This window comes from Scaptodrosophila lebanonensis, unplaced genomic scaffold, assembly GCF_003285725.1.
Source record: "Scaptodrosophila lebanonensis strain 11010-0011.00,11010-0021.00 unplaced genomic scaffold, SlebRS2 tig00000085-arrow-pilon, whole genome shotgun sequence".
Taxonomy (NCBI): domain Eukaryota; kingdom Metazoa; phylum Arthropoda; class Insecta; order Diptera; family Drosophilidae; genus Scaptodrosophila; species Scaptodrosophila lebanonensis.
Window position 1 is genome coordinate 3477197 of NW_022060564.1, and position 27306 is coordinate 3504502.

Here is a 27306-nt window from a genome sequence, read left to right on the forward strand (position 1 = left end):
TAGATATTAGTCTAATTTGATTAGATTTCTCCTTCTTAGGCTTTTTTAGCTTATAAGATGCTTTTTATAATTTTAATTTTTATAAATAAATAAATAAATTAATAAAAAAATAATCTATGCAATTTTCTATCCCATTGTTAGGATCACTTAATACATCAGATCATCGACTGAATGTTTTTATTTTTAAATAATTGATTGCTTGACTGCTGTTTCCACTTACCGGTGAATATTCCATTCCTTTCAAAAATTTGCCCTTTTCAAAATTTTCACATCACGTCACGTTCTCTGAATATTGCTGTCATATTTTAATTCAAATTGTAAATATTTTATAAAGAATATTTTTATCTGCAATTGTTGAAGATCATTTCCTAATCGCATATATAATTTTTAAATAGCTGTCTATATTCAATAAATAAATGTGATAAGGCTAAGCATAAGGCCAACAAACTCAAAATGTTTTTTCGTTTATAGTGCACTAATACTTATACGAGAATGAATCAAAAATGTTGTTGGCAGTCTTCGCCTTTGCCTTGTGGCAGAGCATCTGCAGCTCTTTCCTCGTTCCTCTTCTTCACATTATTTACCAGCGTGCACTTCCTTTGGCAACTTATCGACATAATCATCTTAAAAAATATGAAATTATGTACATACTCTATATATTTATATATATATATATATATGTGTATGTGCTTGTGTGTGCGGGTAAATATAAGCGTGAACATAAAAAAGAAGCGAGCATAAAAGGCAAGGAAGCAGCGAACGCACGCACGCCCATGAAAAACGAAAACAAGTAAGCGCATTGGAAAGGCAAAGTGCCGTCCACACGCCACCACACTACACCACACCAACACACCAACACACCACTCCACACCACACCACATGTCAGCTACCATACACACACCTACCATAACTCCCACTTACGAGCCAGTTCCCACCACCCCTCCAGCTGCAGCTATCACGCTCTGAACACAACGCAACTCGCTTTGATTACACGACTTTGATAGCGTAGCGCTTTGTTGTTATTGTTGTTGTAACAAGGTAACCCAGCCAAGCACTTCTCATTAGAATTGCCTGCGCCCCACTCCCTGCCGCTCTCTTTCTTTGCTGCTCGTCTATGCTCTGCCCTACAGATTTGACAAGACAGCACCGAACTCTCTCTCTCATCCCCCTTCTCCCTTACGCCCCTTTCTAAGAGTGCGTGTGTGGCGCTCGCCTTTGCACCTTCACGCTTAGTCACGCAACTCCGACGCACATACAGAGAGCGCCAAAATTATTGTTACGCCCCTTTTTCGCATTCAAAACACAAATTCAGTTTCCGTTCTCTTTCTAGCAGCACATCAGTTCCACGTTTCATTTCTATATAATGAATGGCCAAAGCAACAACTGATATTATTAGAAGATAAATTTCTTAAATAAATTCGAAAGCTATGCTGCTGTTCTATTATCGCTTCTAATTGGAATTTGAGCTTCTCTTTTACGCTTTTCCGTTGGCTGTGAAACTCATTGCCCGTTTGCTAATGATGTTGCACAAAGTTCGATAAAAACCGGATTGACTTCTAGATATATATGGTGGGAAGAAATTAAACTAAAATTAAACTAAAAACTAAAGAATAAAATAAAAAAAATACTCTGTAAGAAGAGATGCTATACAATTAAACTCTATTTCTTTAGGGAAGATCTTCATTATATTTTAATTCAACAATTGTTGAATTTAAGAATTTTATAGAAAAAAAGGATAAGCAATAACGAGCAGCTTGGAGATACCCATGAACTGGTTAAGGAGAGTCAGGAAGTGCAGCCTAGTGTTATCATAAATCGTGAAAACGAATTTTCAAGTATTCTTAAAACATTTTATTTATTATTTTATTTACTATTAGTCGTTCAGATTTTCTTCCAAAATTCTGCTAAACGTTTACAAATCAATTCGCTATTGATATAAATTTTGATGACAACGATTACTTAATATCTTAGATATCTTTTAAATAAACTGACAATTATTAGTCTTTGTGCCGCTTTACAATAATTTATTTTCTTAGAAAGAAAAAACAATCATTCCTTTATCATTAGTAATATATTTTAAAACGCTTTGCTTTTAATTATTAATCACCTTGGCATATTAAAATTATTTGTGACTATTCATTAGTATTTTAAAAAAATTTGATGTGCTCTTTTTTTTCCTTTTCAAACATTTTGTAAGTTTTTTTTTTTTTTATTGAAAATATATTTATTAATTGTCAAGAGCGTACACATAAATGTTGGTCTGACTGTTCCTGCCCGCATACTTATTCGTACTTACACACATACATACATGTACATGGCTCGTTGTTTTTACACCTGTACATTTTTAAATAAGATTAAAGCGCGCACGTCGCATTTTGAAGGCAAAGCAAGGCAGGGCAAGGACCGTCCGTGTGAGACAAGGATGTGGAAGATGTTGGTGACGCTGCTGGCAATTTGTTGACTTTACCGGCAATATATCGTGCACAGTTTTTAGGGCGCCTGGCTTGCGATTTATAGCATGAATGCTTATTAAATATGGAAAATATGTTTTTGTGGATATTGCATATATATGGTGATAAAAAATACAAATATAGTAACGCGCTTGAACGAATATTTTAAAAGCTAGTTAACTTAACACCACGCACTAAAAGGTCGCAGAGCAGCATCAAGAAAAATGTTGTTCAAAAAATAAAAGGACTATGCAAAGTATTCTGTGTAAATTAAATCCTTTATGTGCCACATTTTAAAGCGTTGCTCATCAAATGACAGTCATTCATTATCGCTCTTCAAGTTGAGTTCTTTTTCTTTAAAAGAATGTGCTTTATTTTGCAACAGTTGCAATGGTCAATGATTTTTAAAGCCTTCCTTCGTACTTATAATATTTGTTTTATTTCTTTCTTTTCTTAGTAATAAATTATTTGGAGTATTTAACAAATATAAATACATGAATTTGTGATGCAAATGCAATTTTATTTCTTTTGCCTACCTTTTTTTTAATAATTTCATGGATATCTCGTATTTGCAAGTGATTTAAAAATGTTTTGAAATAAAATAAGTAAAGTCTATTTACTTGAATAAATAAAACAATAAGTTATTTGTCGAAGTAAACTTGGAATTTATTTGTGCACATTTAATGTGCATGAATTTCAATATTTATTAAAATATTTTTAATAATTTCTCAGCCAGGTTTTAAGCTTTGTCTTTGTTACTGCACGAAAAATATTGTATATCTAAGCTTAAATAAACTTTACATAAATTGTGAAACTATGAAAAAAGCCCTAAATAATTTTCGTATTCTTCGATGGACGGTCACTGAAGAAATACTTTTAGTAGCAAATATTACAAAGTTCTTTTATACGAAATGCTTCCATCGCCTCAGCCACAATTTGCAAATGAAAGCATGTAGTTGCTTGTTTTTTGTTGTTCAGCATTTGCAGAAAGGATTATTTTTGTTTTTATGCTACTTAATTGGAGGAATTTAAGCAACAAAAATAACGTAGGTGTGCTTTTCATTGATGACCTACAAGTGACGCACATTTTAATTTGTTGGTGAAATTCCGTAATTGCATTTTTTCAATTTAATGGCATTTTGACTGTCGCTCTTGCCATAAATATGCTTAATGAAGTTTCGAAAAATACAAAATTAAAATGGGGAAAAAAGTAAAACTGCATGCCCGTGCAGTTTACGATCGGGGATGAAGAAGACTACGCGTGCGTTGTCAATTGCATTAAATGTAATTATTTCTTTAATTAAAATATTTAGCGCAGCGCCAGCTGAAAGCGACGAGCAACAACAACAACAATGGCAATAAAAATTGATGCAAAAGTCACGCCTCAGCGTAAATGCTGCTATTGTTGTTACAATGCTTTAATTTAATCATTGAAATTAATTGAAATCATTAAAAATATGGCGACATGCGAAAAACGTAGCATACTTTTGTGCGACTCGAAGAGCCCTTCACGGCCGTTGCAGTAATTGTGGAAATGTTTTCACAGTGAGCTATGCAGCGCAAAATGAGAAATGAAAACACATTCGCTATAGTCTGCGGTTACTATTTTCCTTACCCATCAGTAAATGGGGGGAGATATGTTTCTGGGTATTGGAAAATTCAATTTACCACAAAAATTCTTGCCTGCTTAATCTATGCTCACTATTCGAATCTGTCTTGTGGCCATCTGATATGAAAGTAACTGTAAGTGCATATTTACTTATTTTTATCTGCTGCCTAGCACAAATTGCCAACTGAAACTAATAAGAGAAATAAGTTTACTATTTCCTGTCGCCAAGCAATATCGGTAGCGGGAACAGAAGCCGCAGCAGCAGCAACAACAAAAGGCTAGAAAAATGCCAACTAATAGTCTATTGTCGTGGCGCTTGCAGACATTCCAATAACTGTACAACATCTGCCCACAAACACACACACACACATTTTTATACACACAATGGCAAAAACGTTTCCAATTTCAATGGGAAAATATTTCTATTTCAACATGAAAATATTTTTAGCAGCCTTTTGTGTGATATCACAACGACTTCACCTGAGCATATGTATATATATATATGTGTGTGTGTGCGTGTGTGTGTGTAAGAAGAGTACAGTAGATAAAAATAAAAAATAAAAACGAAGTCCACAGAAAAATTCAATCTTAATCCAGTCGCTCAGCAGGATATCTCTTTCTCCACCGCCACCTCACAGCCACACAAATGTAACTAGAAAATAAAAAAATTGATGTTATGCACTCGGGCCAGGCCCAGGTTTCCTGTCCCTGCCCTCATCCCAGATGAGAGACACAGCTTTATATCTTGAGGCAGTGCTCGTTGGCTGACGTATGCACTTGACTTGACTTGCATTTGGCAAGGCGACCTCAATGAAGCAGACAATCCAGCCTCCGGTCCCACGACTTCGAACCAAAGCCAAAGCCAAATCCAAAAGCCAAAGAAAAATAGTTATTGTTAGCAGCAGGCAGCAGCAGCGGCAGTAAGTAGCTTTATTATAGGATTTTAAGTTATTACACCGACGAATGCTTGAGTGAACTGTGCGGCTTTTTGCACTTCAATAAGGCTTAGCTACACACACACACACATAGAAAGAAACACTGATGTGATTGGCCATGATAGAAGTGGATTGGAGTGTATGCGATGTGATGGCAAAGGATGGGCTTCACCATTATTGATACGACTCGTGACATTCGTCTTTAAAGTTGTCGCAAAGAGCATTTACGGGTAAACACATAACGCTGGTATATGAGTAATATATAGTATGAATAATTTCAAAGTAATATATTGAGATATTAATACATTTTAATGACGGAAAGGTACTATATTAACCTATTTGTCATTTTTCTGTTTAATGGTTCTGAATGAAAACAACCACTACGCTTGTTAATAACTAAAAATAAATACATTAAAAAATACAGTAAAATAGTAGAAATCAATTATCAACTTAGTTTAAAACTAAATAAAGAAAAAAAGCTATATAGGTATTTTTTTAAATAAAAAAGAACAACTCAATTGTACATTTGTGTACCAAAGGATTGTGCCCTATCTGTAATTGTTTGTTAAGCAAATAAAGTTAGCCATTTTGCCGTTCAATTAATATTTGAACTGTGTTCATCAATGCGCTGAATAAAATTGTCTAACTAAAAAATTGAAACGTTTTGCTGATTTTAAGGCAAGCGTTTGTTCCGAACAAATGTCCCCACTGAATTAAGGATTGAAAGAGAGCAGGAGTTATCTACATTATTCTCAAATTCAAGCACGGTTTTAACACCGTTTGAAAATGAAAAAGTGTATATATGGTTGCACGATGTTATTCTATTAAGCACGATTGAAATAAACATATAATCAATGACCCAACTTCTTTAATGATAAAACCAACTGAAGTGCCAATCCATACAGCGAGAGATTATTAATCAATGCAGATAATTTATTTGCATGGTTTTAATTAAAGATAGAAAACAAATTAAACTTGGAAAGCAAAAAAAGAAACTTTCAACTTTTATTGATGAACTTCTTCCTTAGACTGTTACCTGACTGATAATTAACATATTAGGGAGAGCGGCTGCCGGCTCTGTTAACTAACAGCGGTCGCGCACATCTATTAGCAGTCTGTAGTTAACAGCGCGCTGCCTCTTCGTCATTTTTCTTTTAAACACTGTAATTAAAAATTTGATTAAGCTGATTTCCAACAATCGTTGCGACGTTCTATTTGCACCGTGTTTTTGCTCAGTGTATTCAGCATTCTTCGCAATTATTAATGTTAAATATCCATGCTTGAAGTGTACAACGAAAGCGTTCTGCTGCAAATCTAATATACATATTTGAAAAGGCTCCTCTATCTCAATTTTGTTTTTGACAGCCTACTAGATGGCATTACGAATAAATATTTGCAGTCCCTTGTCTGAGATGCGTCAAATTTCAGTTTGGGACGACAAGGGGACCTTCGGCTATAAGTGGGACGCACGCTTATTAAATTGGCGCACATCCATGGCTTAGTGTTTAGGCTCTCAGTGATACAAAAAGGTACTTAATAATTCACTTGTTGCCTCACATTTTAATGCTCAGACTAATATAGTGGGGAAATTGTATGCCAATGCATAACATGAATTTACTTTTTATTATACTTTTTTTGTTTTTTCTTGTTTTTGTTGTTGGTGCCCCAGGCACGAAAGTGACGAACATGTGTCTCATATTTAAACTGACATATCTATTTATATGCAAATGCCGTAGACCTAAGCCCCCAAAATCCCCACCTATGTAGAGCTGCTGTCACCTTGGCGTGCTTTGCGTGCGACTGCTTTGTAGAGGCGTATAAACACTTTACCGCACCATAAATCAAAACACATATGTATATAAGTGTACACCCAGATCCATGTATCCATGTATAGTCAGAGAGTCGGGGAGTCGGGCTGGTGGCGTGAGTGAAGTTTGCAGTGAGGGAACAAAACTAGAGGAGAAACTAATAAATCTAAAGCCAATTAATTGACTTAACTGCTGCTGGCTGCCAGGACTTTCGCTTGTTGCCGTTTCTCGCCCAGCCACGCAATTTATGGCCGTACAATAAACTTGAACCCGCACATAATAAATCATAATATTTTTACAGATAAAAACAGAACCACCCACACGTGCGCACTATCGCCACATCCTACATGAATCCTTTGAGATTTACATGAGCGTTTTAATCGTAACTTCAATGCCGGCGGCTTGAAATTTTAATAACCGCAAAAGCCCTCCCAAGCAAATAAAAATTGTTCTCCCCATTGGCAGCAGGCGCATTATTTATGCCACAACACACTAACCACAAGGGCGATGAATAGACAGAATATCTGGTGGCAGCAGGCATTGCGTCCACAAATCAGATGAATACGAGTGTGCCATGTGTTTCCACTCAAAACACTAAATACATCTTGTCAGTCTGAACGGAGCCTTTCAACAGAAAATTAGTATTATTTTCTCGGTCGTAATACATACAAATAGTAATTGTAAATTTTTTTCCGAGCGTGTTCAGAGATTTTCGCGCTTAAATTTCAAGTGTTAGCGATATCAATACATAAAACGGTGAGTACAAGATATAACTTATAACAAATGAAGAAAGGGTTACTTCTGAAGAGGACAATCGCGTCATTCGAGCGTTGTTGATTGTAAAGAGTTGCAAGGTCGAGTAGCAAGCGAAAGGTGAAAGGTTAGGCACAAAATGGCATTCAGAAGAAGGCACGACAGACCAGATGCTAGAAATACATTTGTAGAGTATTTGGAGCAAAGAATCTTTGCTTCAATTCATTGCATTCCGCCAAACTGCATCATCTTGGTGGAGAAATGAGTCTAAAGGTTACAAAAATGAAATAATTTTCATGTGCCTGGCCTGCTTTAAGCTAATGCTGATTCTATAATATTTAATATAAAGAGTAGAGAATATTCAATTGAATGGGCAAAACATTCAACTAAGTAGGCAGTTATCTAAATGTCATTCATTTCGTAGCATTTCATTTCTACAAGTTTTATTATAAATTCATCTTAGTTGCAAATTTTGTGATTTTTTCCATAACAAAAAAAATATAAATTCGTTTATTTTTTCTTGTTATAACAAATCAATACGCGGGTAAGTGATAATGAAATACTTGAAGGGGATTGGGTTGTGTCTGCTCACACAAGTGTGGACACATGTAAGCCCAGTCCGCAAGCCCTCCTCTCAGTTATCCCGGCAGTTGTCCAGTGTTTAGGGCGGGCTTTCGCGTATCGGTGGCGATAACAGCGCGCCACTTGTAATGGCGTCATTTACATGCTGCAACAACATTCATTACATGATGCAAAATCCGCACCCACGCTCAACTAACAAACTAGTCGTACTGCGGACGAGTGGTGCTGTGCTGCCAACGCCAGCGCCAACAGCAATTACATAAATCAAACGAAGCAAACGAAGGACTTAAGTCGTCCTGCCTGCCTGCCTGCCTGCCTGCCTGTGGCTCTTGGCAACTGTTAGACCAAGACAAAGTGTTGGATGGCGTTGGCTCTTTGAGTTGTCAGGTGTTAAGGTCCTCGTCCCCTTTATCTCTCGCCAAGTGCTCGGAATCAAAATTTGCTGCCACATTTTGGGGCAACAAATGTTTTATGTGTCGTGATTAAACAACTTCGAGAACTGAAGCGAACCCCTAAACAATGTGAAGCATAATGCAGCGACATAAATCCAAATCCAGTCGACGCTAATTGTTTGTTGCAATTACTGCTGCAGTTGTTGCGAATGTCACTACGTGCAACATCAGCAGCAGCAGCAGCAGCAACAGCAGCAACAGCATAACCATCATCACCACCCCCAAAAGCAACAAGGGGAAATAATATTCGGGCTTTGCCCAAACTCTTAATGCTCTGCCATTTGCATCTTGAACTAATTTCTTGGCTGCTAAGAGAGAATTAAAAGATATGAAGCTGCATGGGGGTGGGTGTCTATATATAGCCTCGATTTGAAGAGTAAAGACATATAGGACGAACTGGGCTTTATCAATCTTTTTTCTCTGATACGTCTATTCACAAAGTTTCTGCTTTTTAGAGTACTTAACAAATTCCCAGTAAAGCGCTTACAGACTCATTAGACTGTTAGGGAGAGAGGCTGCGACGCGGGCAACACTCTGTTAACTAACAGACCGCTGACAGCTGTTAGCCTTAAACGCATAAACAATATCTAAAGAATTATGTTCAGAAATTATGGCCAGACTGGCAGATAGTTTGATCACAAATTTTTCAAATTTCATTGTAAAAAATAATTTCCTGCAAAAAAGAGAAGAAATATTTAAATTTTTGTGTTCTTTTGAATTACTTTTCATGGCTTACATGATTAGACCAAGTCTTATGCTAGCCTTAATAGAAAAATGAATGCCAAAATAAAATAGAAATATTACTCTAGAATAATAATAGAACATAATCAGCACTTCTATAAAAAAATCGTGACAGAATAGATCGTACGAATGGCTCCAAAGCAATAATAGTCTTTTCTTCTATCCAACGTTTTTACTTATAAATTAAAAACTCTCTCCCTATTAGACCAAGTTTTATGCATGCCTTGTGGCAAAATAAAAAAGAAATATTACTCTAGAATAATAATAGAAAATAATCTTCACTTATAAAGAAAATCGTGACAGAGTAAATAGTACGAATAATAGTCTTATCTTCTAGCAGGCTTTTTCTTTAAAAAGTTAAAGCTCCCTCCCTGATAGACCAAGTATTTTACCTTCCTTGCAGCAAAATAAAATGGCAATTGTTCCCAAAGTATAACTCTATAATAATAATAGAAAATAATCATCATTTGTATAAAAAGTCGCGACTCTATTCTGGCGTACCAATGGCTACTTAGCATTAATAGTCCATCGTTTTTCCTTACGAAGTAAAAACTCCCTCTTGTGTAGGGTATATAAGTACAGCAGCTGGCTGGCAGCAGACGTGCCTTTGTGGCAGGTCCTGGTTGGGTGGTTTGGTGGGTGGCTGGATGGTGGGTCCTTTCATTGCAAAATGCATGCAAATTTTGTTGCATTTGCGTGACAGTCGAACGATGTTGCTGATGCTGCTCCTGCAAACAATTACTCAAACATTGTTGCTGTCACTTCGCTGTCTCTGTGTGTGTGATTGTGTGTGTGTGTGTGTGTGTGTGCGAGCTAAACTGCAACTGCTCGGGCTAATGATAATCACTCGCTTGAGTCCTTGCAGCTTTTGTGCTCAACTCGCGTGTTCCACTTGTAACTTGTCTGCAAACGTCTGAAAAACGCTTTGATTGCGCCAGTGGCTGTTGTTGTCATCCTTATCGCCATCCTCATCCTTATCCTCAACGCCATCATAATCCTCATAATCATAAACTCCGTTTAATGCAACTTGCAGTTTCGAAATGGATTGACTGGTTCATGTGTCAGTCTGCCAGCCAATACTCTATATACAAGTATGCATGCATGTATATTAAATATAATTGGCGGCATAGCACCGCCCGCTGGCAGGATTGGGAAATAAATTTCAGCATGCATGCAATGCCTGTCCGACCTCTTAGAAGGCACACACACACACATGCAATACATAGACACCGCAGGACATTAATTAGCATTAGTGCCGGAACAGAACAGTTTGATATTAATATTTTGGAATACTATATGAGCACACATACTATGTATTATACATGGACATGAAAAGGCATTGCATGCTTAGATCCTTAAAGCGAATTATACAAAGGGGAATGGCAGTTATAGTATATAAATCGGATTAAAGTATTCTTCTATTCTATATAATTTCAGAACTAGTTTGAGAACTTAAATAAAATATAAATAGTCTCATATTGAAACGGAATAACTCAGGCAGACGGACCTATCACAATCTGTTTTTATTACTTTTCTATCCATCTATCTCTCTCTCATCTCTCTCTCCTTATTATCTTACATGAGCTTAGATAAATAATTTGAATAATAATGAAATATAGTTTAGTACGAGTCACAAAATAGACAAGTAGACAATTAATTGTTCCATATTTAACTGAACTTGGAGCGTAAGACAAAAGCAATGCCATCATCTAAAACAAAATATAAATAATCCCGAATAGAGTCGGAACAGCTCATTCATTATTCTCTTCCTTTCCCGCTCTCTCTCTCTCTCTCTCTCTCTCTCTCTCTCTCTCTCTCTCTCTCTCTCTCTCTCTCTCTCTCTCTCTCTCTCTCTCTCTCCCTCTCTCTAAAGTAATATCCTATTCTTGAATTATAGTTCTAGTCAGCTAGTAGACAAATAGACAGCTAGTTCTTCCAACAGAGAGTCAACTGTTGTAAGCACCGTTGTTGTTATTGTTGCTTATGCCGCTCCTGAAAATTGTGACGCTCAGATGTCCACAACCAACTTGTCCTACTGATTAAGTGACTTCTGGACACAACTCAGCTCTGCGGCTCAAACACTTGCAACAGGACATCTGCGGCTTACGGTGTTGGCAAACAATTCGGTCCTTAGTTATTGTTGTTGGCATTGCTTGGCTGAGTATCGGGGAGGGACATTTGTTGTGCTGCTTGTGCTTTAAGGACATCTACAGACTTCCTTTGCCATTCGGACTTGCCTCCTGGGTAGTGTTAGTGTTAGAGCTTCAATGAATAGTTTTCAAAATAATTAACACAAGACATTGATCAGTTTACGAATCTGTTTGAAACATTTCCAAATGCTGATTTTTTCTTATTATTTTTGCTATTCAGATTTTAACATTTGAGTTCATAGAATGCTTGTATTATAATTAAATATATATTTATAAAGAATCTATTGAGATTACATGTGGCAGTTCTCAAATACTTTAGATATAAACTGAAAGCAGAAATTAACTAGCAACTAATTAGTGAATCCGATTCCGAAAATAGTCTTAAACTCTATTTAGTTAAAAAGCAATCGTTTTTAGTAATAAACGACTTTTGCAAAAGTCTTAAAATTAATTCAAAATTTAGAAAATTCAGAAAACCAATAACAGATCGTTGCCATTATTTGTTAGTAGCCTTTAATTATTAATAAGCAATGAATGCTAAGCTTGTTAATATTGAAAACAATTATGGATTGCTCATTATTAATTAATATTTATTATTTAAATTAAACAAATTATAAATTATTGATAATAAATAATAAAATACAACTAAAAATGTGTATATTTATTTAAAATAAAAGACCATAAAATATGTTTAAAAAAAATTGAACAAATGTGAATGAAATAATATTTGAATATTTATTAGAAAAGAAATGTAACAACTTAAAATAGGAAGACTTTGCAAATGAAATCCTACCTATAGCTTGAATGTTTATCAATTACTAATTCTAGTTTTATGTCTGGCCTTAGATTTCGGAACGCACACAAATTTCGAAGCGGTACACTGCTCTGTGAGAATTCGTAGGATATGTTTTCACGTTCATATCGGAGACGGCCGAAACCCATGCGCCAGAGACCCATCACTAATAACGGGTTTTTGAACTATTTGCGCGAATTCGTAAAGCTTAACAGTGGAATGGATGTGCTGGAGGCGACTAAGTCCGGTGCCAGATGCTGGAAGAAACTGAGCCATACCGAAATGGAATCATTCAGGCAGATGGAAAGGTCGAGCGACGATGTCGATAATCACAGTATCTGCGATTCCTCTGCTCCGGAGTTGGGATCTTCCACAACAAATGAGTCTGAGTCTCTAAGTAAAACCGACCTAAGGGCAATGGACATTTGCTGTCCAAAAAAACCATCTCCACCCCCATGCTGTCCACCGAAGAAGAAAAAGAAGAAGCCGAGCTGCCCAGAGCCGCCGCCATGCTGTCCACCACCGAAGCGCAAGCCGAGATGCCCCAAGCCCAAGCCCAGATGCCCCAAGCCAAAGCCAAAATGCAAGCCCAAGAAGAGGGCCTGCCCCAAAAAGAAGAAGCCTGCATGCGGCAAGCGCAAGAAGTGCAGTAAGCCGGGCCCAGTCATGAACAATGGCTATCTGAACTTTATACGCGCTTATCGCAAGAAACACTGTGGCCTCAAGCCCAAAGAACTGATAATGAAGGCGGCGCGTGCTTGGTGCCGTCTCTCCGAGGAGAAGAAGAATAGATACAGACGCATGGTAAGTGCAGTCCACTGAAGAAGACTATTTAAATACGTTTCTTCCATTATCTTTTTCAATATATTTGAAGATGCTTGCCCAAAAATTATTACAATAATGCTAATCCTATCATAAATCCATTCTCTGTCCTCTTTTCCAGGCCTGTAAGGTAACCACGAGCTGTCGTCACAAGCGCCGTAGGGTGTGCACGGGCCGTTAATTGGAAATTGCCCAACACTGTCCACTTCCAATGCCAAGGATGCTTAGCATTGTGTATTGCTTTAAAGTCACATAATTCCATGGTCCGAGACCGGCCTTCAATCAATTTAAAGCGTCATCAGTCTAGCAATACATCAGTTCCACCAACAAAACACCCTTCAGCTGTTCGCCAAAATTCTGCAACTTTCTGAGTGCTGTTCTAAGAAATTAACGCCAGCCAGCCAACCTCCTCAAGCACAAAACAAAGTCTCGGCTCAACGTAAAAATAAATTGTATGCCTGCTCTCATGTAGTGTGTAGTACCGTCTTCCAATCTAAAAGTAATTGTCTTCACATAGTGTAATAGTAATAATAAAATTTCTGTAAATTCCTTATGGTCCAAATGCAAATAGAAATCGAATCTAGTTTGCAATCTCGTCTGTTTCCCAATTTAAGCAGGAGAAGAAGGTTTCCAAAACTTAATACAATTAAGATTCGGTGAATGTATAACACTTGTATAGATAAGTATTTATAATTTTCACATACGATCCATAAAAAGACATTTTCTAGGACATATAAAAATATATATTTTAAATGAAATGTAATAAAAACAAATATGATTCAGTGTGTTTGGAAATCTAGTTAAATTTTTCTGATTATATGGTAAAGAAGACATTTCAGTTTTGACCAAATGGCTTCTTCTTTCCCAATCCAGTAAATGCCAGAAGTTTTGAGTCTGCAAATAAAGAGTTGCCTTCTGATAACTATTACCTTTTCCCATTATTTTTGGAATATGGGTTACGCATCCTTTCAGGTGGGGTTTTTTCTAATGCTAGAAACGCAGCTTAGCCAGACCAAGCGTAATTAATCAGAAGATATGATAAAGTGAAGGTGTAAGGTTTCATTTCAATATTTATAGACAAGTTTTTTATTAATTTTGCAACTTTTTGGGTTTGTGTATCCTTGTTCTCATTTCAGCTATTTCTTCTTCAATTTTCTGTTATGAAGTTCGTGTAATAGGTTATAGCTATTAATAATAAATACAATAATAAATATAATAATAAATATAATAATAAATATAATAATAAATACAATAATAAATATAATAATAAATATGATAATAAAAATAATAATAAACTTATCCAATATTAAAGATTCAAAGACTTTAAATGAATATTAAATTAAAATTTTTAACAATTTACTTCTAAAGCTTCCACTATCTGCTTGTACAGCCAATATAAACTAAGATTACTTAAAGTGTACTTTTTCAAACACATAACCTTTCAAAAAAAAAATAGTTCGGGTTTATTTATGAATTATATATATAAATTATATAAGATAGAATAAAAATCCTTTTACCATATTGTTTGCTTTTTAAAATTGCAGTCGTTGGTTACTTTGGTACTTTTCAACAAATTTTTTATAGAAAATAGAAATTTTAATAAAATTAGCCAAAGGATTTTCTAATTCAAGTTCTTAAAGAAGTTTTCATATTGAAGGTTTATTCAAACAAAGAAGAAGTCTTGTACTGAGACTACATGTCTCTTATTAAGATAAGAAGCAGGAATTCATTATTCTTTCTCAGTTCTTAATAGGTTTATACTAAACAACTGGCCTTTTTTAAAAGCTTAATTCGGCACTAGGGTTAAGAAACCAATTTGATGTTGTCATCCGTATTTTTTAAAGCTAATTCAAAAGTTTACCGAAGGGTCCAACACGGTAAAATGTAAATAATACGAATCTCGTAACAATTTCATAATATTCCGAATATGTGTAGCTACAAGTGGGTAGCTGATTTAAATTTAAGTCGAAGCTATGGAATAAGCTTTAGCTCACCTGATAGTTTGCTTTTCAGCTTCTTTATGGTTGGCGCATATCGTTAAGCCTCTCCGCAATTAGCCCAGAAAAACAAGCAACGTGTTTGCCGCAGTCGAAACGAGCTACCGTGACGTTGAGGGATCAAGTGGATATTGAAAGCACTTGGGGGCATATGGAACAAGGCATTGGCAGTCAAAACGACCCCGACCTGAGCAGATAATGGCAGACGATGGCAGACATGGAGAGCGCATTATAATCGCGAGTGCGTCATTGGCAATGCCAGAAACGAAGACACAGCTACGGCCACACACACATACAAATATACAGATACAAATGTATCTGCTGGAGAGCACGTGTAACTGTTTATACAGTTGTACAAGCTTGTGCGCTAAATTCAATTTATTATTCCACTATATGAGCTTTCGCACTTAACTTGCATGAATATATAATGAGACGATGTATGCCAAATGGAAAACATTGAGGGCTTTCGCCATGAATTGGTGCGTGTGGGCGGATGGGAAGGGGAGGAAAGGGGGCTGGCTCGGCAGTGGTGGTTCGTGTTATGCGGGGCGTCTATTATAAGCCGGCTAAATTTATTATTAATAACACGCAGGTTGGCGCATTGTGAGGCACAATAGTGGGAAATCTATATATAGCTATGATATGCACTTACGCGTCATCATAGACACAGCTCTGAGCCCCACACAACAGCCGGCGAGCTCCCCAAATGCCGAGTCAGAGCTCTCTCTGTTCATGCAAAGCGAGCAAGAAAAACTAATCGTGCCACTTACGCTCATAATTTGTCAATTTTCTAAACAATTCCCAAAAGTCGCATAAAATGTCTTCGAGTCCTCCACCCTCCACCTTGAGTCGGAATTAGGGATGTGCAGAATATACAATCGCAATTAATATTATTGTTCACGAATTGTTCAAATATTTTTATTTCTTCTTTATTTACCTTTTAAGATTGTTTTCTTCGCGTGCTTGCATTTTTTAAATACTTCTATTACTAGAAGTAAATTTATTCTTTTTTTTAATTTTTGTTATAGTTTAAAACTTTAATTATACGGTTATTATTTACCATAACTTTAATTAAACTTATAGAAAAATACAAATAAACCTAAACTAGTTTAGTCTTGTTTAATTTATAAGTACATGGAGTATAAAGAATTTCATACTTTTAACTGCTTTTGTATCAGAAACAGCGATTATTTCTTTCTTAAAAGAAAAACAGTCTACAGTTGAAAGATATTTAGAGAGTCACAGACATATAAGGTTTCAATAGAATATGATTTTAACAAAACGACATTTTAAAGTAATCAAGCCAAAGAAAATGCAGATGAGAACGAAATAAATAAAGACCAGGACATCTAGATAGTTCCTTTGCCATACAGACTTTCCTAGGTATTGTTTGAGAATCAAATAATAGTGATTAAAATGGCTAATATATTTCTAATAATGATTAATTAATTATATTTCCCATGTTTCTAGCAGGTCTAATAACGTCTCTGATTATATTTGCCTGCAAATGGGAACTGAGCTGGCAGGATAAACAAATTATAATAAATTCTGCCTTAAATTTTTTATAGTTACATGAAAAGCTTAAATTTATTAGCAGTTTTCATATCATTTATACATATTTTTTTGTACTTAATGATTAATCTTTATTTAAGATCTGTTCTAAGTTAAAGAATTAAAAACTTTTATGATGCCCTTGAAATTTGTTTTATCATGCCACTCAGAAGCAAAGAGACATTTATTTTTAATTGTTTTAATTATTTATTTATTTATTTATCTATTTATTTATTTACTAATTTATTTATTGATTTATGTATTTATTTATTTATTTACATATTTATTTATTTAACTATTTATTTATGTATTTATTTATTTATTTACTTACTTATTTATTTATTTATATTTATCTATTTATTTATTTATTTATTTATTTATATGTTTATTTATTTGTTTATTTATTTATATATTTATTGATTTATTTATTTATTTATTTATTTATATATTTATTTATTTGTTTATTTACTTATTTATTTCTTCATTTATGTATTTATTTGTTCATTTATTTATTTATTATTTTTAGTTTCTTATTTCTTTATTTATTTATTCACTATTGAACTCACGATCCAAAAGCAACTGTTCCAGTTAATACGAGTACGTTACATATAATTGTTATTAATTAAAATTCGGAATTTTGTAGTATTTGTAGAGCTTTCTTAATAATTTGGTCCTGCCATGTCACGCACATCCCTATTTCCATTCAATACCCTCTGGACGCGAATTTGCCGTCTTCTCTCTGTTTGCGCTTTTGATGCCCATTACAGTTATTCCTCTTTATGAAAGGGACATTTTTCGGTGTGGAAAATGAAAGCGAAACGCAAATCGCTGCGTCCTCAGACGCATCACGTGTCTGGGCTGGCTGTGACTTGACGGGATGACTAACTGAATGGCCTGCCCATCTCATCTCGTGGCGACCACATTTAAATGTGTGGAAATGCATAAATTACTCAGTTGCTGGCTTTCATTATTTTCTCTTTTTTTCCATACTCACAAAAGAAACACGAAAATGGGTTTTCTGCTTCTTCTTTTTTTTTTGAATGAAAATAAAATGAATGCATGAGTTTTTGGCGGAAAGGTGGTGTGTATGTAGATTTTAAAACTTGTTGCTGTAATAGAAATGAGAAAGTCGCACTCCCAACTGCCAACTCAAATGCCTAACCCACTAACTGAGTCCCAGGGACACACACCTATGTATGTGCGAGTGTTTGTGTGCGGGACAACGGAAATTGCGTGCATGTTCATTTTTCGTGCTTGTCGGTTTCCCCAGCCCTGCTCTGCCCTCTGCTGACCGGCCTATGGAAGGTGGAAATTGCGCGCTTTGATTTACCGTTCTCAGTAGTTTGAATGGCTTCTGCTGCCGAGCACTTAACAGCCAAAACGAAAATCAAATAAAAACAGCCCAGGTACTTATTTCATAAGTAAGTATTACCTACACTCCTCAGTATATAAGTATATGGAATCAAATCAAATCAACGTTGACTAAATGTTATTGCAAAGATAATTCAGTTAGGCAGTTGGCGTTGAGAGCAAAGCATGGATGGAAAACACTTGAAAATATTACAGCACAACAATTTGTTAAGCACCTGCATAGTATGCAAAAGAATTATATGTAATCTGTTATCAGCTCTGGATATGCACTTTAACGCATAAGAATAGTCTCTACAATTGTAAAATTAAATTTTAAAACAGGAAGAAAATTCTAATAAATGAAACAATAAATTATAAAATGTTTTTATTTAATTTTTTTTATGAAACAATAAATTATAAAATGTTTTTATTTAATTTTTTATGAAACAATAAATTATAAAATGTTTTTATTTATTTTTTTCAACTTAAAATAATCAAATAAAAATGATAAAACAACACATTTAAAGCATATCCTTATGAATACGCATAGAATTTGTCCTGCTGACGACTTAGGTAAAAATAAATATTCTTTTCTTGTTTATTCTCACTGTTTAGCTTCAAAAAATCCACGCGTTTATGCAGATGAACGATTATAGATTGAAACGGTTTTATCAGCTCAATGATCAAGATTATATATAGTATATATAATATATATATTCACACTTAACAAATATCTTTGCACTCTTAACTACTGATTTTAATCTGTCTGTTAAATCTTAAATGCACTCAATTTTGAATTTAATAATGTTTGACATGGAAAAGGTGTAACTATTTAAAAAACTTTATTCAAATTCATAAACGCATTTAAGTAAAGTTTAGGAAATCCGCTAATAATTAAAAATAGCAGTATTAATTATTTTTTAAGTAAAAATATTTAACTAACTAGTCTTAAAGAATCGACTAATTTAAATAAAAAATGTAACTAAATAACGAAACAAAAAGAATACAGCAAACATATTATTTTGTATAGCATTAATTATTTTTTAAGTAAAAATATTTAACTAGCTAGTCTTAACGAATCGACTAATCTAAATAAAAAATGTAACTAAATAACGAAACAAAAAGAATAAAACAAACATCTTTTATCGTTTTATTGATTGTACGATTTTTTTTTATAACTTTATATTAACTATACATATATAAACTTATATTAATACAAAATGTGTTTTTTTTACCACACATATAGAGAAGTAAATATTTGAAAACCTGAGGAGGAAATCAAAAAGAAACGCCATTTCAAAATTGCAACTAAACTGTATTCATAAAGCTTTATAATTATATTATATATTAAATTATATATAGTAATTATATATATATTATTTTATTAAAATCCTGTTACTTTTTCTATGTAGGACTCTTGTACGATCGATCTTACACACATTAAGGTGCTCAGGTACTAGCTATTAAGCAATATTTGAAAGTATTGGGTGATATTATTTAGTTGTTTAGTGTACAATTGATTTGTTTATATTTAAACAAAATCTTCAAAAAGGCTCGAAAATAGTTCTAATGATTGCGATGATTCTGTGTACACATTTTTTTCCAGTGCATAACAATAGTGCAGAGCCTGAGGCCGCGCTTTCTGTTTTAAAGGCAGCCACCATTTTGGTGAATTTGCCAAGATAACAAGCGACCAAAAGGCAAGCGTTATACTTCCTATATAAGTAGAGCTAGCTATGCATATATACATACACTGTTATGTGTGTGTGTGTGAGTGTGTGTGTGTGTGTTTCACACTGTGGGCAAAATCAATTTAAGCTCGATTTACTTTGATGAAAAGTGCCGTACGTGACAATTTTGTGCAAAATGCTTTTAAGTGCAGTTAAAATAACAAGTGGCAGATAAAGAGAAGAGTGTGGACAGATGGCGAAGGGATGGGAGAGGAAAAGGATCTAACTAGCATGTGTGTTCAATTTACCAAAAGCATAAACTCTGTGCAATTAATAAGGCAAATCCTTTTCGGCCAGTTGCCATGGACAGCCGACTCGTTAATTAACGAGTCGCCCACTTAATGCACTCCCCGCGGCAGCCATTGTAATGATTAATGTTTAATTAAATTTGCAGTTCAAAAAATAAAAAATAAACAAGTGTGTGTGTGCATTAAAAAAAGGAAGAGCGCAGCATGGATTACACATTATTTAATCGTAATCATTATTTATATTGATTGCGTATTTTTTTCTTTTTAATAACAACGTACCATGTACATGCTACGTATGTATGTATGTATACATATATGTACTATTTATGTATAGTGTTGCATGTACTCGTATGTTGGAATCATCAAAGAATTTAAGCCGCGGGCAAAAAACTCTTGACCTGACAACAACACGAATTGAATGAATTGCTTTCTATCAAGAAAAGCTTAAAATATTTCCGCATGAGCCGACATTTTTTTTATTGATCTTTATTATTTTTTTTAGATTTATTTAATGTTAAGCAATGTTGAGAGCTGTTGCTTAAAGTATGCTTAAAATGTTTAAAGAATCGAAGAAAGAAAGAATGACGAAAAGAAACTGCAGGGAAGGATTGAAAAGGGCTTCTTATTACAATTCCACTAATAAGCGATCTGTTTTCATTTAGAAGAGATTAATTCTATGTCGTACTAGTTACATAAACGATCTTAATTAATTAATTTATATTGAATTGTTTTTTTTTTTAAGAATTGAGAACTTGTTGAAATAGGAACGTCTGCAAGTCTTAAGCTATTGTTGAAGAAGATATTAATTCTTTACCGTAATAGTTGGTACCAGTTACATAAACGATCTTAATTAATTAATTTAAATTGAATTTATTTGTAAGAATTGAAATGATATAAAAACGCGTGCAAGACTTGACAATGGAAATATTGGCCTAATAATTCAACTCGTTTGATAATAATACTAATAATTAGAAAAATGCTCCTTCTCTGGGATTAATTAATATCAGCTTTTGGCATCAGAAATAATATTAAGCGTATTTTATTTACAAGTATAACTAAACTCATATAAATCTAGCAAATTGCAGTCAGAAACATGGAATCATAATGCCATATTTATTTAATATTCATATCTGAAGGGTGAGGGCTTATTGTGGAATTGTTTTAAACACTTTCTTCTCTCAAACACAACATACATTCACAAGCATATTTGTTTATAGCTCGTTTATCGGCTGGCATCTTGAATCTGAATTGTGTTTAATGCCACACCTAATTGGTTTTATCTTCAGAATGTCGGCCACCCATTGAGCTGCAATGAAATTAGATACCAAATTTATTTATTCCGACAACATGCCCAATTAATGGCTGTGAGCTGCCTTTAGGCCTTTGCTGTTCGTGCGATTGTTTTGACCATTTATTGACAGGCTGTTAATTTGCAGTGGCATTCAACTTCTGCATGATTTTCCAATTGAAATTATTTTTGTGGTCGTAGAGACGTATGTCTAAAGCCAAGTACTGCATTATCTTTGATAATTGGTAATTGTAAACCATTAGCAAGACTTGCGGGTGGATGCTTTTAATTACAGCTTCCTCATAAATCAAGAGCGGTCGGAAATGGGCAGACATGGAAATTCAAGTCAAATTTACTTCAAATATACTTGTAATAGACTAAAATGCAGCGCAGCATAACAGAAAATAAACAACATTTAATTTGCATAACTGTTCTCAAACAATTTATAATTTTAGTTCACTTTGGCGAAATCAAAACGTGACTTTTTTTCATTATCATTGCAACTGTCTATTTTTTTCAAAACATCAGCTGCGAAATGCTTTAAAATAATAATATTTGAACTAATACTTGTAATAATAATGAACTTGCTGGAGTTTTTTTTAAACAAAATCTAACATTCGGCAGTCATTCATATTTTCAAAACTGTTCTTGTTCAGTTGTTTTTTTTTTCGGTTTTTTTTAAGTCATAACGAAATCATTTTGTAACTTATTTATACACTTATCCTATGATTGCTACTCTATTCTTTAAAATTATGGCCGATATTTCAGAGCGTGTGGTAACCTTAATTATACTCGTATACCAAATTGTTATGGTATTTGTAAGTATATCCATGACCATACAATGAGCTGCTTTTTTCCGCCAACAATGTCCTTTCAGCGCTCCATTAGCCCGATTAAACGAGAGGCTCTGCTCCTGGTTGTCCATAATGTGTTTTTTTATTTTGTCATCAATCGCTTCAAGCACTTGGCTCAAGGTGAAGCGGGGAACACGCCGTTTTATTAACCACAATTAAGTTTACATTTATTTCTCCCTATTTTGGACAGCCTCCATCAAATCCCCGGGGCCCGTCAACACCTTCTACTATATGCCGGTGGTCTATGAAGCGACAGCCTCCGAGCAGCGAGCCCAGCAGATGCACCAAGTCTTCCTCACGCCCATGTGGAAGTTCTTCGAGACTCTGTTCCGGCATCATCTGGCGCTCCTGTTGCCATTCAATTTGGCCCTTTTAGTGCCGGTGGCTTTCGCAATTTAAATTACAATTCCAATGCATGCTCATCGATTGCTTTTGCAGAACTGCAAGTTGCTGCTCATTAGCAGTCTGGTCCTCGTCTCCAACTTTGTCATGTTCGTCTGCTTCATCGGCAGCCTCTCGTACTGGTTGCTCCTAAGCGACTTTCCCATGAGCCTCAGGCTGCTGAACATCGTGTGCTTTGGACCTGGCTTCCAAATCTGGCTAATATTTCGTCTGCTGACACACGTTTGGGTAAGTTACGCAGCTGCTCGCAGCTTATTGAACAATGGCGTAGAAATGGCTCATATTTTGTTCTTTTTGCTCACCTTTTGAAAAACTCCTCCTGGATTTGTAATTGTAAGTAGTTGGGTTATTTTTCGTTATAGATTGGTGTTGAATTTTTAAGTGAACAAAGCTAGTAAAGTATTTGTTTTGTTAATAAATAATAAATTATCATAATAGTAATTAAAAGTTATTCAATTCATATCTTTTAAAAAAAAAATTATTAATAACACTTAAAAGAATTAGAAAAGTGCAGCAAGGATTAAACGCATATTATATATGTATATATTTTTTTAAATTAAACATTTAAATTTTTAACAGAAAATATAAGTAAACATTGTATAAAATATTGTAATGTATAAAATATGCATTGTAGAATACTTACTATTCATTTCATAAGAAATTTATTCATTTTGTTTATTCAGCTTACTTGTTACCATTGAAAATGTAAGTGGGGAGATAATTACTACAGATATATAAACGACAACAACATATTTGTTGATGAAAGACAAACTTCAAGTCTCAAACGCAAAGTTATATATAACTTATTTGAATAGACTATTTTGACTCCCTAATTTAAAAACATATTAGCTTTATCTTGCAACGGACGGCTTTAAAAAAAGTTTACATCCAATTCATGCATTATTCTTAGATATATAAATAAATTTTACTACAGATATATAAATATAAAAATAAGTTTTTTGATGAACGGAAAACGACTGCTTCTAAAAGCTGAGTAGAATTAAATTTTCCAATTGAAAAACTAATTCGTTTTATCTTGCAACGAAGAGCGTTAAAAAAAGTTTGCATTATTCTTGGCTCGAAAGCAAATGAGTTACGAATTAAAGTTGAGGTTTGAATTATTGATGTAAACGCTTAAGTGAACGTTCAATTAATCTTATATAATCCTATATCTTTCTTATTTTCAGATACGAGCTAATTAAGAGTGGAGCATTGAAGCACAAAATTGTCTGTGACATGTTTTGGCAAATTGTGGACCTTGTGATGCATTCATTTATTCGGTCAGTCAACAAAATCAATGCCAGATGTTGGCCAAAAGTTTGCAACCTTCCAACCTTCAAACCTTCAGTCACTGCTCAACTACAACAACAACAACAACAACTACAACTACAAAGTGCAAATCAAACCAATAAGCGAACGCAACGATTGAAAATAACCCTAAAACTATGACCAAACACTTTCACTGACGGCAACTGCCAGAAACGGCCAGAAAGGGGCAGCTGGCAGCTGTAGGGCGTTGGACGTTGGGCTTGGGGGCGTGGCGCTTGCAGTGCTGCGCTTGAGCGGGCAGAGCAAATCGCATAACGAAATTGTTGCTGAAATGTTGAACAAATATTGAGGTCAAAATTTTGTTGTCGAATTGAGTGCTGTGCGAGTGTAAGCAAGGGCCATTGTTCTATTTGTTGTTGCAAACTATTTTGTAGCCTTTGGCAAACTTCTGACACGCCTCACACACACACACACACGCACACACACACACTAGCACACACACACACACACACATACATACTAGCACACATTCCGAACTTTATGGTACATGATGATGACGATGATGACTATTGTGTTCATGTTGATGGCTTCAGCAACAAAATGCACAAGCAGCTCTGGAGACGCTGCTAAGTAGGCAACAATGCAGACCAAGAGCCCAAGCCAAATTCTCTGCCGAACTCTTCACACCACACCCCAAAATTATGCGCACATATATTTTGCTTAGTTTTCATTTAAGAACTCGTTTGCGTTTAGATTAGATGGGATAGCTGGGATACGATACGATTATTCGCAATTTAAATAGTTGGTAAAGAAAATGAAAAAATGAAACTAAATTAAGACAACATCGTTTCTCAAAAGGACTTTTGAAGTACAAAATTGAGGAAAATTGAATGGCAGCTTAGGTTCTTTTTGAAAACCGCCCGCAAATGGTAATATTTAAGTTTAAATGACATTTATTTATAATAAAAGAAACACGTAAGTAAATAATCCATTTAAATCGGGCCTTTTGCATTAGTTTAAAATGACATTTCACATTTAAAATGTTTTTTCACATTTAATTTCGATCGAACTCTCTCTAAATTCTAATAAAGTTGCTCTTTATACTTATCTTCGTGGAAATCTGTGAGCATCGCTTGCTGGACTGGCAATTAAATTTTTCCCCACCGGATTGGAGATTTTCCTTTTTCTCTTTCTCTTTTTATTTTTCTCTTTATGCTTAATTGGTTGTTTAAAATTTCCCCAACGTATCAGAGGCATTAAAAGACATTAAAGTACAGTTTTTTTTCTCAGATTTTCTTATATCTTAGATTAATATTAAAACGTAGTATTATTACTGTGGTTTGTTATATATTAGTTTGATATAATTATGTACTTTGTTTGATTTATAATATCATAATAATATATATATAAATAAATAATAATTGCTTTATTTCTGCAGAAAATCTGTAATAAAAATTTGAAATTATTCTTAATTTAATTCCTTTATAAAATCCAAAATTTTGTAATAAATTTTTTTATAATAATAAATGCGTTTAGACTTGAATATTGTAAAAATTATATTTGTGCGCGTACCTCTGCCACTCACTGTACAAATGTATGCCTTCAATGGAAAACAGGCAGTAGGCAGTCATTTGGCCGCCTGTTCTTTGTCAATAACAAGTTGTTCCCACCGCTGCCTGGCCTGTCTATTTGAGGCCTCTGACCTCCTCCCACTCCCCCTCCTCCTCCCCTCCTCGTCCTCTTCATTCGCATTGCCCTTAGACCAGCCAACAACTTATGCCGCATTGCAGACGCTGCCGGCGTTGAAAATTTGTTGAAAATGCCTTTCGATTTTTCGTTATGTGCTTGCTATCCTACTGGGGTGTGTGTGTGTGTGTGTGTGTGTGCGTGACTCCGCTTTTCATATTGCATAATTGATTGTGTGTGCATAAGAGCCAAGCCGAAAAAAAGGTCAGCCATTTATGCACATTTTCAGATTTTCCTTTTCGTATCGCCAGTTTAGTCTGCATTGATTTTTCGTGCAACAGAAAAAGTTTTCATTATTTTGTTGTTGCTGCCCCGAAATGTTGATTGCATTGCCATTATTAAATTGCGGCATGTACATATTTTTTGATTTATTTTTAATTTTATTTGCTCCCTAAATGCTTTAAATAGAATTCGGTGACGTTGACTGACATATGGGATTTTGTGTGTCCAAAACTCGTAGTTCTTTCTATGAATTTAAATTTCATTTCATTCGCATTGAATTTGCCTGTATTTTGACAGCTTGATGGTGGAGCAAGTGCAATAATACTGCACAAATAAAATAGAATTGCGGATATACGCACGTATGTATATACATATATATAGTATATATATATATATATATATATAGACATAGTTGCTCCATCAACTGTGACACTTTGTTGATTTTATGTAACTTTTGTGCATATAGCACAAGTATATGTCATAGCTTTTGAAGCCTGCATTCTGACATTTGACATGTGCATGTTGAAAATGGTTAGCAAACAATAGAAAAACATTCATATACAAGTATATGTATGCACTAGCATTAACTTTTATTAGTTGGAAACGAGCTTAGCAGCGAATGAATGCGTACGCAGTTTGTTTAAAGGAGTGGCAATAGAGTCATTTGAATAAATGTTACTGCAGCGTTCGATTCGATCTCTGTTTCCAGCGCATAATTGATATTTAAAAATTGTTATCAATATCTTTTTAGGGAAGATATCAAATGAACATAGAAGCGTTAGCAGTTCTTTGTTAACTGTAATTAAATAAATAAATAAATATTCTTTTATGTTATTTGTGTAAGATAAAAAAGTGCACCCATTAAGAGAGAAAATATTGTGGTTATTAGTAGAAACATTCCATTCCATTCCTCTTCATAGCTCCCAGTCGTGCCAACCTCTACCTCTACACCATCTCACAGTTATGTTTTGTTTTAAATAAATTCATAAATTCATTTTACTACATTTTCTTAAATATGGTCCACTATTGTTATAATAGTTAAGCAGCATTAACTTGATAGCAAATAGAAAATTGTTGGCTTTTAACATTCTATTTTTTTGCTGCGAACTAGTTTTCTTTAATTTTCAAATAAGGACCTAATTCTATCTTTATGCAGGTAAAACCTTTTTATTTAACAGTCATTTCAGTTGCCTTTTCGCTAACATTTATTATTTATTTATTAAGTGAAAGGATCTTTTCATCTATAGCTTGCAGCACTTGGTTCGTACACTTGGCTGTAATTCGAGGCATAGCTAGCAGACATTTCCCAGCTTACAAGCCTTTTTATATCATTTATGCTTGTATTTATTAAAAACTACGAACACTCTGCTGGAGATTCCAATCTTAATTACTACTCCCCCTGCATTTTTAATGCTAATAAAGAAATCAATAAACTTGAATAAAATTAGTAGTGAATTGCAATGTGGGGAAAAATTAAATTTGGTCTTCAAAAATATGTACTGGCAACATCTTGAAGCCCATGGTTGGGACAGTCTGCACCCAATTCTGAGCAGG

The 27306-nt window shown here is 34.5% G+C and overlaps 2 protein-coding genes across 4 annotated transcripts; both read left to right on the top strand.

The window, feature by feature from the left end:
- The first annotated feature begins 7439 nt into the window (after positions 1-7439).
- LOC115626373 (protamine-like protein 99C) lies at positions 7440-13678 on the top strand. 2 transcript variants are annotated; one of them, XM_030521728.1, is made up of 3 exons: positions 7440-7558; positions 12327-13077; positions 13217-13678. In XM_030521728.1, the coding sequence occupies exons 2-3, from the start codon at positions 12385-12387 to the stop codon at positions 13274-13276; spliced, it is 753 nt and encodes a 250-aa protein (XP_030377588.1). In that variant the 5' UTR covers positions 7440-7558; positions 12327-12384; the 3' UTR covers positions 13277-13678. The 2 variants fall into 2 exon arrangements, with proteins under 2 accessions (XP_030377588.1, XP_030377589.1); XM_030521729.1 differs by lacking the exon at positions 7440-7558 and adding an exon at positions 7995-8099.
- Positions 13679-21939: 8261 nt separating this feature from the next.
- Positions 21940-23964, top strand: LOC115626475. Of its 2 annotated transcripts, none has more exons than XM_030521858.1 (5): positions 21940-22077; positions 22137-22233; positions 22304-22494; positions 22552-22743; positions 23703-23964. In XM_030521858.1, exons 1-5 carry the CDS (start codon positions 21985-21987, stop codon positions 23715-23717), a joined length of 588 nt encoding a protein of 195 aa, XP_030377718.1. In that variant the 5' UTR covers positions 21940-21984; the 3' UTR covers positions 23718-23964. The 2 variants fall into 2 exon arrangements, with proteins under 2 accessions (XP_030377718.1, XP_030377719.1); XM_030521859.1 differs by having other exon boundaries at positions 22037-22077; positions 22148-22233.
- Positions 23965-27306: the final 3342 nt, after the last annotated feature.